Genomic DNA, 14,224 nt, shown 5'->3' with positions numbered 1-14,224 from the left:
TCAGAGATGCCCGTGTGGTAAAAGACATGGCTACCGGGAAGTCTAAGGGATATGGCTTTGTCTCCTTTTTCAACAAATGGGTGAGCACAGTCATAAGTGCATGTCCTGGACCATAGAGGAGGGTGAAGGAAAGCGTCAGGTCGCTGTTATCTGCTAGTGTTCAGTTCACTAAGAATAAGCACCTTCTCCAGAAAGCAGCCTGTTCTATTCTGGTTGGTTCTTTAGTCACTTAGCACCAACGCATGCAAAATACTAATACTGTATTTCAAACTGTGCCAAGTAAAAATGCTTATCACCAAAAAGAGAAAAGGAAAAAAAAGCCCCCAAAATGTTTTGTCAAGATATCTGACCATTTGTAATTGCTCAGTTATGCCCCAAACTGTGAGATATATATACTGCTGCACCTACGTATCCTTACCCTTTTTAGCATTCTCCAGGAAATGAAATTTAAAAGCAATGTTGCAATTTTGGAAAGCTACTAGATATTGTGTGTTCCCTAAGGACTTTTTCATTTTTTAACATCTTTAAAAAGCATCATGTTTTCTTTATGTAAGCTGTTTGTAATGTTAACTAATCGGAGCTTTTTTGTTGTCTCTGATATGTGGAACAGGATGCAGAAAATGCCATTCAGCAGATGGGTGGCCAGTGGCTTGGTGGAAGACAAATCAGAACTAACTGGGCAACCCGAAAGCCTCCAGCTCCAAAGAGTACATATGAGTGTAGGTGCATTGGAGAAGAGAAGCAAAGGTGGCATTGTGGAGAGAAAATACACTAGATTGTAAATGTTAGCGCTGTCCCCGGAGACTTATTGCAGAAATAGATGAGAAGCAGATCAAGACTACTGTTCAAAATGTACTTAGTTTTCATTCTTGTGATTTTAAATAATTATCTTTAATGTCAAGTCTCCTGTTAAGTAGAGCATATGGGGTAATGTTTATGCATTTTGCGGTGGTGGCTTAATCTTAAAATAAAATGTAATGTGTTTTATAGGTATTTTGATTGAGAAAAACTGCCATTGTAGTAGTGTAGTTAATGAGTTAATCCTTCCACATATGGGTGATGATTTGAAGATAGAAAATGTTCTCTCTCCTCAGCGAACACCAAACAGCTGTCATATGATGAGGTTGTGAGTCAGTCTAGTCCCAACAACTGCACTGTGTACTGTGGAGGGGTGACGTCAGGACTGACAGGTATGGGAGTTTGCCTGGGTGGCACCTTGAAACTAGCTTAAACTGAAAAGCTTCATATTTGTAGGTTTTAATAGTACGAATTCTTTTTATGTTCTTTGTTTTTGTTTTCTAACAGAACAACTAATGCGTCAGACTTTTTCTCCATTTGGACAAATAATGGAAATCCGAGTCTTCCCAGATAAAGGATACTCATTTGTTCGGTAAGGGTCGTCTCCTTTAGAGCTTATTTTCTTCAGAAATAATTTTGAACATTTAATATAGTGGTTTTCTTAAGAATTTGTCTTGATCACTTGAGACCCCAGCTCAGGTGTCTACACCTGATAATACTAAAATCTTGAGAGAGAAAGAAATGTCTTTAGCAGATAGCCGTGTACTCATTTTTACTATTCACTTTTTTATAGACAGCATCTCACTGCTGCCCAGGCTGGCCTTGAACTCACAGAGCTCTACCTGCCTCTGCCTTCCAAGTGCTGTATTTACAAGCTATTTACTGGTACATTTTTATAAGTCCCTCTTTCCAACTCAATGCCAACAAAACATACACATTGTTAAAACAAATTTCCTATGCCAGGTGTGGCAGTACGGGTCTGTAGTCACAGTACTTCTTAGAGTGATGATCAGAGGCTCATGGTCACCCGTGGCTTCATTAGAGAATTCAAGGTCAGCTTGGCCTACATGAGACCCTGTCTTTTTATTAAAAAAAAAAAAAGGAAGAAAGAAAAAGAAAAATCTCCAGTCTCCATAGCTGTAAGGTCTTTGAAAAAAAAAAAACCAATATAGCAAAGGAAATATGCACTTTTTTTGGTGGGTAGGTGGGGATTATTTCAGAATTCTCTATTTCTTCCATGTTTGCTTTGCTTTTTTTTTCTCCCAAAATGGTCCAGTTTATTTTTCTTGATTTTAAAAATTGTGTTCATAAATACTTAAAAGAGAATTTATATTGAAAATTCTTAATATTGTTTCCAATAGGTTCAGTTCCCATGAAAGTGCAGCACACGCGATTGTTTCTGTTAATGGTACTACCATTGAAGGGCATGTGGTGAAATGCTATTGGGGCAAAGAGACTCTTGATATGATAAACCCCGTGCAACAGGTGAGAGGGTCCTTGACACTGGGATGGAATTGCTGGGCTAGCATTGAGCTTGCTTTAAAATGATGCTTATTGCTAATCCTTGTTAACCAGTTTCTAGCTCAACTTGAAAGTCTATAAGGGTTCTTCCTATGTGTATTATAGTTCCGAGTGGTGCAGTCATGGATTGCAGAGGTGACATGATGAGTGTAAGCACTTCAGTTGACTCATGTTCACACAGTGGATTTTAAAATGCTCCGCCAAGCCTAACAGGGTATTAAATCTTTTCTTAATACTTAGTAGATATGTTCACATTGATATGGAAAACTCGTAAGCATGCTTGACCCGACTGAACAAAAAATGAAGCTATAAATATATGTAAGCATTAGTATTGTTGCTTTTTTTTCCTAAGCAACTTTAATGGTCCAAACTCAGCCCCACAGAGTCTTCTATAAGGGCATTGTGAATGGAGCATAAAGGTACCAATGAGAAAACCCTAAACCATGGGCGTAGAGATCTTACATTTCCTTTTTTTTTTTTTAATGTTTATTTATTTATTATATGTAAGTACACTGTAGCTGCCTTCAGACACACCAGAAGAGGGCATCAGATCTCATTACAGATAGTTGTGAGCCACCATGTGATTGCTGGGATTTGAACTCAGGACCTTTGGAAGAGCGTCAGTGCTCTTAACCGCTGAGCCATCTCCCGAGCCCCCGAGCTCTTACATTTCCAATCCAAAGGAAACAATCATAAACAGTTATGAACAACAAGTCCAATCTTTATCATGAGTTTTTGTCTGAGCCTTTCAAAGACTGCACCTCATAGTTACAGTAGCATATGTACATACATAATGGCACTTTTTTGGTGGTCTTTATCTGTGTGATGATGGGCACTCGTTCTAGCACTGAGCTGTGTTCCCCAGTCCTATCCTAATATTTCAGTTGTGGTAATGGCCCTGTGCTTTGACTGTGTGGTGTATTAAGACTGTAATATAAAAAGAACTTCAAGTAATACTAAATTATCTGTTATAATTTTAATTGATAGCAAAATCAAATTGGATATCCACCAACATATGGCCAGTGGGGCCAGTGGTATGGAAATGCACAACAGATTGGCCAGTATGTGCCTAACGGTTGGCAAGTACCTGCCTATGGAATGTATGGCCAGCCATGGAGCCAGCAGGGATTCAAGTAAGCATATTTGCTCTTTGCCTTTCTTAACCTTGGAAAACATTAAAAAGAAACTTGCAAGTATTGAGTATATCATGTGGCCTCAGCGTTAAGTGTAATGGTAGCCTTGAAGGTTTACCCCTGGCCTTCATATCTTCTATTGTGCTTGTACATCTTCGCCCCCCTACACACACACATGCAAACAAAATAAGATATTTTGCCTAGAAATATTTTGCCTTGAAATGTAATCACAACACTATATATTTTGGTAAATATTTAATAATGAATTAACATTTTTAAAATTACATCTTATTTATTTGTGTGGCACATACACCACTACATATTCATAGTGGCCAGGGGAAAACTTGGGAGTTCTCTCCTTCTACTGTATGAGTCGTGGGGATCAAGCTTAGGTTGTTGGGCTTAGTGGCAGCCTTGACCCAGTGAACCATTTTACCCAGTCCCTATTTTTGTTTTCTGAGGCACAGAAGCCCATGCTGGCCTTGAACTTGATATAAAACTGGGGATGACCTTGAACTCTTAATCCTCCTGCTTCTACTTCCCAATTATAGGGGTTTGATACCACATCGAACTTAAATCAACTTTCTAGTGAAAATAGCTGCTTATCTTGAACACACAAATGTTTAAAAGCTGTGGTTCTTTGTCTGTGAGTTTCCTGCCTGCATATATGTTTATCACCCTGGTCCCTGGCAGTGATCAGGAGAGGGCATCAAATCCCTTGGATCTGGAGTTAGAGATGGTTGTAAGCCACCATGTGGTTACTGAGAAATGAGCCTGGTCTTCTAGAGCAACAAATGCCCCTAGCCCCTGAACCAGTTCTTGCAGCCCCTGAATATACATTGTTCACCCATGTCTGTGGGTTGTGGCAGTCCAAAGATGCCCCTTTCTCTCTGTGTGTCTGCTCCTCTGAAATGAAGGCTGCTCGAGGAGCTTTCCTCCCCTCACCTGTGCCGTGTAGTCTATTGCATAGGCTCAGTCTGTGTGCAATGTTATGTGTCTGTCTGCCCACTGACCAGGTTCCAGTTCATGAAACGCATTTGGGCAGCAAGATTGAGTCCTCAAAGTAACGAGTGCCCCACAGGTGACATTTGTCAGAATTGATCACGTGATGATATAGAACTCTAGCTTCTCCCTCCTGTGTTTCTGGTGTTTGCCAGTGCAGCCCTGACCATGCTCACATGTCTCTGCGTGTTCTTTAGGTCTTCCTTGTGAACAGATGAAATGAAGGATCAAAACAAGTATTTAGATGCATTCATTGTGCATATATATACATATACATATACATACACACACACATACATACATACACATATATGTGTGTATGTATACATATATACACACACACATGTATATATAACTGTATATGTATATATACATATTTATATGTACTTGGATGGCACAGGCCAGAGCATCTCTAATTTTGAGAGAGAGAGAGAGAAAGAGAGAGAGAGAGAGAAGAAAAAAAAGAAAAACATTGGGCCGGGCGTGGTGGCGCACGCCTTTAATCCCAGCACTCGGGAGGCAGAGGCAGGCGGATTTCTGAGTTCGAGGCCAGCCTGGTCTACAGAGTGAGTTCCAGGACAGCCAGGGCTATACAGAGAAACCCTGTCTCGAAAAACCAAAAAAAAAAAAAAAAAAAAAAAAAAAAAAAAAAAAAAAAAAAAAAAAAAAAAAAAAAAAAAGAAAAACATTGTGTGTCAGATTAAAGATATTTTTTTAATTTATTTTTTTTGTTAGATATTTTCTTCATTTACATTTCAAATGCTATCCCGAAAGTCCCCTATACCTTCCCCCCGCCCTAAAGATATTTTTTAAAGAGCTGAGAGGATGGCTAAGTAGTTAAGATCACTTGCTGTTCCTGCAGAGGACCAGGCTTCAGTTCTCAGCACCCACATGATGGCTCACAGCCATCTGTAATTCGAGTACCAGGACATCCAAACCCCTTTTCTGCCCTCAGTCAGCACCAGGTGTGCAGTGCACATACTTACAGGCATGCAGGTAAACTCAAAACACATAGAAATAAAACGAAACATTCTTCTTAGCCAGGTGCGTTGGCACACGCCTTTTTTTTTTTTTTTTTTTTTTTTTGGTTTTTCGAGACAGGGTTTCTCTGTATAGCCCTGGCTGTCCTGGAACTCACTTTGCCACCACCGCCCGGCGGCACACGCCTTTAATCCCAGCACTCAGGAGGCAGAGGCAGGCAGGCGGATTTCTGAGTTCGAGGCCAGCCTGGTCTACAGAGTGAGTTCCAGGACAGCCACAGCTATACAGAGAAACTCTGTCTCGAAAAAAATAAGAAGTATTTTCTTAGCTGTAATTTCTAGTAAAAAAAAAAAATCTAGAAAAACTGCCCAAAGATGTATGGTGATGCTTTTTTTCACCCCTGTGTCGTCCTGACTCCAGCTCTGTATACCAGGCTGGCCTCCCAGCCTGAACTCAGAAACCTGCCTACTATGCCTCCCAAGTGCTGTTGTTAAAGGCATATGCCAACACTCCTGACTGAGGATCCTTATTTTTAAGAGAAAATACTTTTGTGGGTTTTTTCCCCCTGGCTTATCAGGTTTCCTCATATCTGGGTTCAGTAAGGTATGTCCTGTGTATGTGTTACCCCTCCTGACCTGACAATGTCTTGACAATGGATTCCCTTCCCTCTGCTTCTCTCTATTTCTCTAACAGTCAGACCCAGTCTTCTGCACCGTGGATGGGACCCAATTACAGTGTGCCACCACCTCAAGGGCAGAATGGCAGCATGTTGCCTAGTCAGCCTGCTGGGTATCGAGTGGCCGGGTATGAAACCCAGTGAAAACAGACTACAGACCGGAAGCCAGTGGCTTGAAGCCACAGGGAGGGTAGGAAAGCAGTTGTTTACGTAAAGATTTATCAAATCAGTCAGTACAAATGCCAGATACAATGTATTTATTTAAAAGATTCATTTTTTTAATCATGAAATTACTTTTCATCCACATTGTTTTAAAAAGGAACACAATGGTGGATGTTTGCCAATTTTTGCCTTCATTATCTTTTTTGATAAAGTTTCTCAGATCCTTGTTTCAAAGACAAATGCAGGGATTACTGCCACTTTTTTAAAAAATAAGAGGCAGAAAATTGCACAATGTTGAACTTTTCTCCACTAAAATCGTGTGCAGTTTTAGTTTGCATTCCTGATAGGATTTAAAACATGTAATATAGATGTAAAAAAAAAAAAAAAAGCCAAACTTGTGCAAAGTCTAGAAGTTCTCTGACTTTCAGTGTGCACACAGTTGTCTTAGGTTTAAAGAATAATAGACATTGCGTGAACTATACCATCTCCACTATTATCCCTTTGGAATTTTTAAATGTAAATTATTAGTTTATATCATTTTATATCCACATTTTTTCACAAATTTGTCCTGCCTTATGAAATATCTGTAAAATATTCTTAAATGAAAAAAATGATGTTCACTTAGATTGAAAACTTTTCTCAGATGGACCGATAATTGCATTCATCTTGTTTTTATAAGAGAAGGTGCCTCAAGGATTCCCTGTTGGATTTGTTTAAAAGGACTTTTTATCTTCTGTGATAACCTTTGCCATGTACCAGGAACTAGGAAAACAAGAAACTTGTTCTAAAGAGATCTGCAATGTGATAAGTCCTCGACACATCAGTCTCGTGCGTCAGCATTTATGCTTACATGCATTGTTGTCTAAGATACTTCAGCAAGTCATATTGTGCAGTTAGCAAACTTTGTATGTCATTTCCTCCTACAGGTGTCATGAAGAGTTGACGTAAGACAGATTTTACATTTGCATGTGAATATCACATACATACTTTGGTAGTCTTTGATACAAACTCATCTGCTCTTGTTTTTCAAGCATTTTGAGACACAAAGTTGTATGTAAAGGAATATATTAATTAGTTGTTTTTTTAGTTAGATTTACTTAAAAAAGTAAATCCACTTTAATGTGTACAAATGATAGCTGTGAAACTGTAGAATTTTTCTCTGTCAGGCTTGGGATTCACTAAGAACTCCAAAACTAGCCTGAAGGACCAGCCGGGCAAAACATTTTTTAAATATTCAGAGGCCAAAATATGAACAAACAAATAAAAAAAAAAAAACTCTTAAAAGTCCTACCTCCTTAAACAGCCTTCAAGGCAAAGCCCCTGCGCATAGGCGTGGCTTTGGTCTTGGTCCCTGGTCTCTTGGAGCCCCCATAGTACTAATGAAGTTTGCTCTTCGATGGCGTTGTTCTAGCCTTGGGGTTCCTAATATATTTCAGAGTCTCTTGGTTTGGTGTGGTTTCAGTGATGACCACACCTCCTCACAGTAGAGAGGAAGGAGCCCTGTGCACTGTGGGTTTGAAGCCTGCAGAGAGCTCCCAGCATTTTACTTAGGCCTGTGGAATTGGAAGCATTTCCTGGCCTGTATCTTTCAGGTAGGAGCACACAACTCTAACCTGTTTTCTAAGCCAGTCCCCTTGTACAACAGAGCCCAGGAAGACAGTCTCAAATGTGTGCTTCTCTGGAGCTCAATTCTATGCAGTTGTGCTAATGTTTCATTAAGTCACTGTGTATTTTTAAGTACTAAAACATTGAAATTTGCTTTATGGAAGATGAATAAATTTTTTAAATACTTGGAAATTTTATTTCTTTGTAAACTTCTACAGATCAGGACAGGCAATAAAAGCAGCTTAAATAAAATACTAAAAACAAAAAGACAAAACCCCACACATCAGGATGCTATCTTTAGGTTTTTCTGGATTTGTCTCTATTTTAGCATCCTTAGTATATGTCTCTGTTTAAGAATTTTACTTCCTTTGTAACTTTAGACTGCAGGATCTTTTGGGCACAAGTAATTGATTGTGTGCAAAAGTGTAGTTTCTCTCTTCTTTTGACTCTTTCAAGTAATAAGGACTTTTATTAGTAGCATATTCTTATTGCACAGATCTTAAAATTCATGTTTATTTGCTGTTAAAAAGGTGGTGGTGCTGTGTTCCTGATGAAAGACTGACATATCAGGAACATAGCTGTTGTTACTTTAAATAAATCATTAAGTCATTTCTCAACCTAAAAAACTTCATCCTGGTATAAGTATCAGGTAAGGAAATGAAGGTTTTTAAAGTGAACTTTCTTGCAATATGCATTCAGGTTTTATTCTCTGGTACTGTAAAGAACCCGAGTGACTCTCAGTGGGTCATGGAGCCAGTATTCTTTATCCTGACTGTTTGGATATTAAAATTCCTTTATGTTTTATATGACCTGTGGGGTCTTCTTGCAGTGATTATTGTGTGTGAGATTTTTCCCCTGGCGCTGGCGTATTCATATTATATTGTTAACACTCAGGTTCACCTTATCCCAGAAGCCATGGTCTGCATGGGTTCCAGAGGCTCTGCACTCTGCAGACTTAGCCAACTGTGAAGTGAGTTTGGTCTTCCTGGTGTAAAGGAGACTCACCATCTAGATTGTCCTTCTCTTGCTTTCCCCTGTGCTCATCTTCCTTTTAGATTTGTGCTAAAGGTCCCTTTCATTGTCAGAGGACTGGATTACATCTACAGAAGGAGTAGATAGACTTAATAAGGGCTATCCTTGCTACTGAGATGATAGTTTAGTTAGACAAACAAAATATATTCATAGGAAAATTTAAAAAGCAAAACTTTTGAGTGATGATTACTAAAAACTAATTTTTATTGGTCTAGTGACCTGGTTTAGCAGGTAAAGGTGATTGTCGCCTAGCCTGATGACTTGAGTTTGAACATACTAGGTAGAAGTAAAGAATTAATTCTCACAAGTTACCCTCGTCCCTCCATATGTGTACACCCTCCCACCATGGCCACATATATCAATAAATAAAAACTTAAAACTGCCGTTTCTTAAAGTTCTTTTTTATTATATGCATTACATATGTGTGTGCTTGGGGGTGCAGGTGCTCACGGATGCCAGAAGAGAGGGTGTTGAATTCCTGGAGCTGGAGCTCTGGGTGCTTGAAAGCTACTTGACATTTGTGCTATGAATTGAACTATTCAAAAACAGTATATGCTCTTAACCACTGAGCCTTCTTTCTAACCTCTCTTTTCTGCTTTTTTTTTTAATTTTTAATATTTTTATTACATATTTTCCTCAATTACATTTCCAATGCTATCCCAAAAGTCCCCCATAGTGCCCCCCACGTCCCTACCCACCCATTCCCATTCTTTTGGCCCTGGCATTCCCCTATATTGGGGCATATAAAGTTTGCAAGTCCAATGGGCCTCTCTTTCCAGTGATGGCCGACTAGGCCATCTTTCCATACATATGCAGCTAGAGACAAGAGCTCCGGGGTACTGGTTAGTACATCATGTTGTTCCAACAATAGGGTTGCAGATCCCTTTAGCTCCTTGGGTACTTTCTCTAGCTTCTCCATTGGGAGCCCTGTGATACATCCAATAGCTGACTGTGAGCATCCACTCCTGTGTTTGCTAGGCTCCGGCATCGTCTCACAAGAGACAGCTATATTTGGGTCCTTTCAGCAAAATCTTGCTAGTGTATGCAATGGTGTCAGCGTTTAGAAGCTGATTATGGGATGGATCCCTGGATACGGCAGTCTCTAAGTGGTCCATCCTTTCATCACAGCTACGAACTTTGTCTCTGTAACTCCTTCCCTGGGTGTTTTGTTCCCAATTCTAAGAAGGGGCACAGTGTCCACACTTTGCTCTTCATTCTTCTTGAGTTTCATGCGTTTAGCAAATTGTATCTTATATCTTGGGTATCCTAAGTTTTGGGCTAATATCCACTTATCAGTGAATACATATTGTGTGAGTTCTTTTGTGATTGTGTTACCTCACTCAAGATGATGCCCTCCAGGTCCATCCATTTGGCTAGGAATTTCATAAATTCATTCTTTTTAATAGCTGAGTAGTACTCCATTGTGTAAATGTACCATAATTTCTGTATCCATTCCTCTGTTGAGGGACATCTGGGTTCTTTCCAGCTTCTGGCTATTATAAATAGGGCTGCTATGAACATAGTGGAGCATGTGTCCTTTTTACCGGTTGGGACATCTTCTGGATATATGCCCAGGAGAGGTATTGCTGAATCCTCCGGTATCTTTTCTGCTTTTTGTTCATTTTGTTTTGAGACAGGTTCTCACTATATAGTCCTGGCTTGCTTGGAACTCAGAGCTCTGCCTGCCTCTGCTTCTGAGTGCTGGGATTAAAGGCCTGTCCTAGTGTGAGGAGACACCATGACCAAGGCAATTTACAACAGAAAACATTTTATTGGAGCTTACTTACAAAGAAGGTTAAGTCTGCAAACAGTGTGGCAGTTAGTTGTGTTGCTGGAGCAGTAGCTGAGAGGGAGAGGGCCTAGCATGGACTTTTGAACCTCAAAGCCTGCCCCCAGAGTCACAACTCCAACAAGGCCATACCTATTTCTTCCTAAATAGTCCACCAACAAATCCAAACAGCCAGGTATGTGCACCTGTGGGGGCCAGTCTCATTCAGCCTGGCACAGAGAGCTATTCCATTTTATTCTGTTTGCTGTAGTCTGACTGGAATTTTTAGGGTTCCAAAAAAAAAAATCATCCAAAAACTTGAATTTTCAGTCTTAATAAAACGTAGGTGTTAGCCGGGCGTGGTGGTGCACGCCTTTAATCCCAGCACTCGGGAGGCAGAGGCAGGCGGATTTCTGAATTCAAGGCCAGCCTGGTCTACAAAGTGAGTTCCAGGACAGCCAGGGCTGCACAGAGAAACCCTGTCTCAAAAAACCAAAAAAAAACTGTAGGTGTTGCAGCTGAGCCAGATTTTCTCCCTTTACTTGGGACCTTAGTCATTGACTTATGGTAAGGGAGGTCTGCTTTTCATCCAGAGATGCTAGTAAGAACATGTAGTCACAGTACTCAGGAACTTAAGGTAGGAGGATGGCCATGAGCCCGAGACCTGGCCCCCACGGGCACCTGTACATACATACACGTAACTTCATAGACATACACGTAACTAAACTTCTGTTTCCTTTTTGTTGTTGTTGTTGTTAGGTTTTTATTATATGTTTATGGAGTCGATACATTTATTTAGGGGCTGGAGAGATGACTCAGTGGTCGAGAGTACTGGCTTCCCTGCCAAGGTTCAATTCCTAGCATCCATATGGTGACTCACTACCATTTATAACTCCTGTTTCAGGGGATTCAACACCTTTTTGAACTCTGAAGAGCATGCACGTGGTGTGTAGACATACATGCAGGTCAAACACCCATACGCATGAAAATGTGTGGGTGAGCGAGAAAGAAATGGGTATAAGAAGCTAGGCAAGATGTTATACACCTGTAATCCCAGCACTCAAGAAGCTGAGGCAGGAGAATTAGAACATTTGATTGAGTCTCTGCAGATTTTTTTTAAAAATGATTTTGACTTAGAAGCTATAACAACATTGTTCTTGTACTTGCACTATACTTCCTGCATACAGTTCATAGAGAAGCATATTTCCGTGGGTTTCTCAAAAAGCAGAGAAGTGTCCCTTCAGCCTCCACATAAATCTCCATGTCCTGACTTCTCTAGTCCTGAGGATCAAAGGCACCCTGTGCCAACTGAGCTGCATCCCAGCCCATATAGCATGTATTTGTTGGGCTTTCTCCAGGGACCCTCTAGGGTGCTTTTGCTGTACTGCCATACATTTATTAGTGTATCTTTGTACAAGTGTTCTTCATTGCTGTCTGTTTACTCCTACTTGGAACCTACCTTAACTTGACCAAGTACTAGCAGGAGTATGAACGGGAGGTGCTGCCATAGCTCTGGGGATTAAACCTTACTGGGGATGCAAGGGAATGAAGAAAAGACAAAAACAGATGCACAGAAAAGCTGCTTGTCCTGTGGGCTGGACTTATGAATTAACAGCAGCTCCCCAGAACTCAGGGTGTTTATTATATGCAAGTGAGCAGAAAGGCATGGCTTATGGATTACAGGGGTGACAAGGAGACAGGTTTAGCTCATACTGGTAGGAACAGTCTCTATAGGGAACAGTTCAAGGGTAAAAACCAGAGAAAAGAGCTGTGGTGTACATTTTCTGTGCACCAAGCCTCAGATCCCCGAAGAAAGCTTTGTCATTCTTGAACCTCACGTGGATTGGGGAGACAGCTTTGCCATTTTTTCCATGGGATTATGCCTGGGGCCCTTGACATTACCGTGTCAGCAGCTCACACATTCAGGGCTCCAGCCACTTCCTTCAAAGGAGGGACCTTCTCCAGATTTCATAGTTCTTTCCTTTTGGGCTATAATAATGAATTCTTGATTTCTTTTGTTCTGCTTTGTTTTGTGTTTTTGAGACAGGGTCTCTCTCTATAGTCCTAGCTGTCCTGGAACTTACTCTGTAGACCATGCTTGCCTCAAACTCAAGGATCTACCTCTCTTTGCTTTCCCAAGTGTTGGAATTAAAGGAACGTACCACCACCCCAGGCTTTCAATAATGAAGTCTTAAAGAAGCTGGGTGAGGATAGGGGATATGGAGAGGTGGATCAGCAATTAAGAGCACTTGCTGGTTTTGGAGAGGACTTGGATTTGGTTCCCAGCACCCACATAGGAGTTTACATATGCAAACCTGTTCTCTGCTCTTCCAGGGGCTCTGGTGACCTACACAGGCCCTGTAAGCATGTATACTAGAACGTACAGGCCCAACAATCATATAAAATAAGTGATCCTAAACCCAAAAGGGGCTGAGTCCACCCCCTAGCAGTGTGATTAGGAGACTAGCCCTGGGTCCACATAGGCTCAGACCTACTTGGAAAGAGTTCTGAGCGCCCCTTGCTTCCTCATCTGCTACACAAAGGAATCCAACTCCTCTCCTCCAGTTTGCTTCTTAAAACGTGTGTCTAGATGCGTGGGACTGACACCACACTACTTCTCTCTGGTCTTGCAGCCCTCACATAAGGTTTGGACTACATTTACCTTTTTCAAATGGCACATAGGAGATCACCGAAACTACAGCAAGCCTTACAGTGTCTGTCATAGTTTAGGTTTTACCCAGTATCCTAGAATCCCATCTCCATTCTTCCGCAAACCCCTCAGTGCCACACTGACCTGTTTCTGAATGAACAATTTATTATTAGGGTGGAGACAGATCAAAGATTGATATTGGGGCTGGAGAGGTAGCTCAGCTGTTAAAGAACTTGCTTCCAAGCACCCAAGTGGTAGCTCACAACCATCTGTAATTCCAGTTCCAGAGGATCTGATGCACTCTCTGTCCTCCACCAGCACCAGGTATGTACATGCAGGCCTAATACCCATATACAGTTTTGAAAATTGTTCAATTTTAAGGGAAATGACAAAAGATTTAACTAATACAGGTTGGAACAAAGTAAACACTGGCTAATGACTAGTAGGTTGACAGGAGTCAAAGAAGTCCAGTGTGCAGAAAGCAACTACTATGTGTAGTCAGAGCAGGGAGAGAAGGAAAAAGGGTAAGGAAAACAAACTTGAAATCACAGCTGAACTCCTGATCCTTAGAAGGAGCCAGGTCCTAGAGGAACAGGAATATGCAGGCCTGTGAGGAAACACTTGAGGAGGAGGTCCACTAACTAGCAGGCACCCGGTGTTGCCTGATACCACTGGGACATACAATGCAATGAATGGCTTAACTCAATATCCTGTTTTGTTTTGTTTTGTTTTTTTAATGTCAGTTGAAAATTGCAGCCTGGGAGAGCTTGGTGTGAGGACACCAAGTTGGCTGGTTCTGAAGACAGGGAGGTGAGCATCACAAGGTCTTTCATGAACCACTGCACACTGAATGAGAAAGGAGAAACAGCATCCAGAAAGATGTTGTCTGCATGTCT

At 40.9% G+C, this 14,224-nt stretch overlaps 1 protein-coding gene across 6 annotated transcripts in view; it reads left to right on the top strand.

Annotated features, from left to right (window-relative positions):
• The window catches only part of Tia1 (TIA1 cytotoxic granule associated RNA binding protein), a 29,342-nt gene extending 20,655 nt beyond the window's left edge, over positions 1–8,687 (top strand). For 5 of the 6 annotated variants that reach the window (XM_021164413.3, XM_021164411.3, XM_029478618.2 and 2 more), the window contains 7 exons: positions 5–80; positions 611–719; positions 1,095–1,190; positions 1,306–1,390; positions 2,160–2,283; positions 3,307–3,452; positions 6,129–8,687. In XM_021164413.3, coding sequence (XP_021020072.2) covers positions 5–80; positions 611–719; positions 1,095–1,190; positions 1,306–1,390; positions 2,160–2,283; positions 3,307–3,452; positions 6,129–6,255 — 763 coding nt within the window. In that variant the 3' untranslated portion in view covers positions 6,256–8,687. Of the gene's footprint in view, positions 1–4; positions 81–610; positions 853–1,094; positions 1,191–1,305; positions 1,391–2,159; positions 2,284–3,306; positions 3,453–6,128 lie in introns of those variants that run through there. The other variant, XR_015047606.1, reaches the window with a different exon arrangement.
• The last annotated feature ends 5,537 nt before the right edge of the window (positions 8,688–14,224 follow it).

The sequence above is a fragment of the Mus caroli genome, unplaced genomic scaffold, assembly GCF_978045245.1.
Source record: "Mus caroli unplaced genomic scaffold, Mus_caroli_1 scaffold_7, whole genome shotgun sequence".
Classification (NCBI taxonomy): domain Eukaryota; kingdom Metazoa; phylum Chordata; class Mammalia; order Rodentia; family Muridae; genus Mus; species Mus caroli.
Note: the sequence above shows the minus strand (reverse complement) of the source record. Positions and strands in the feature narration are given on the sequence as shown.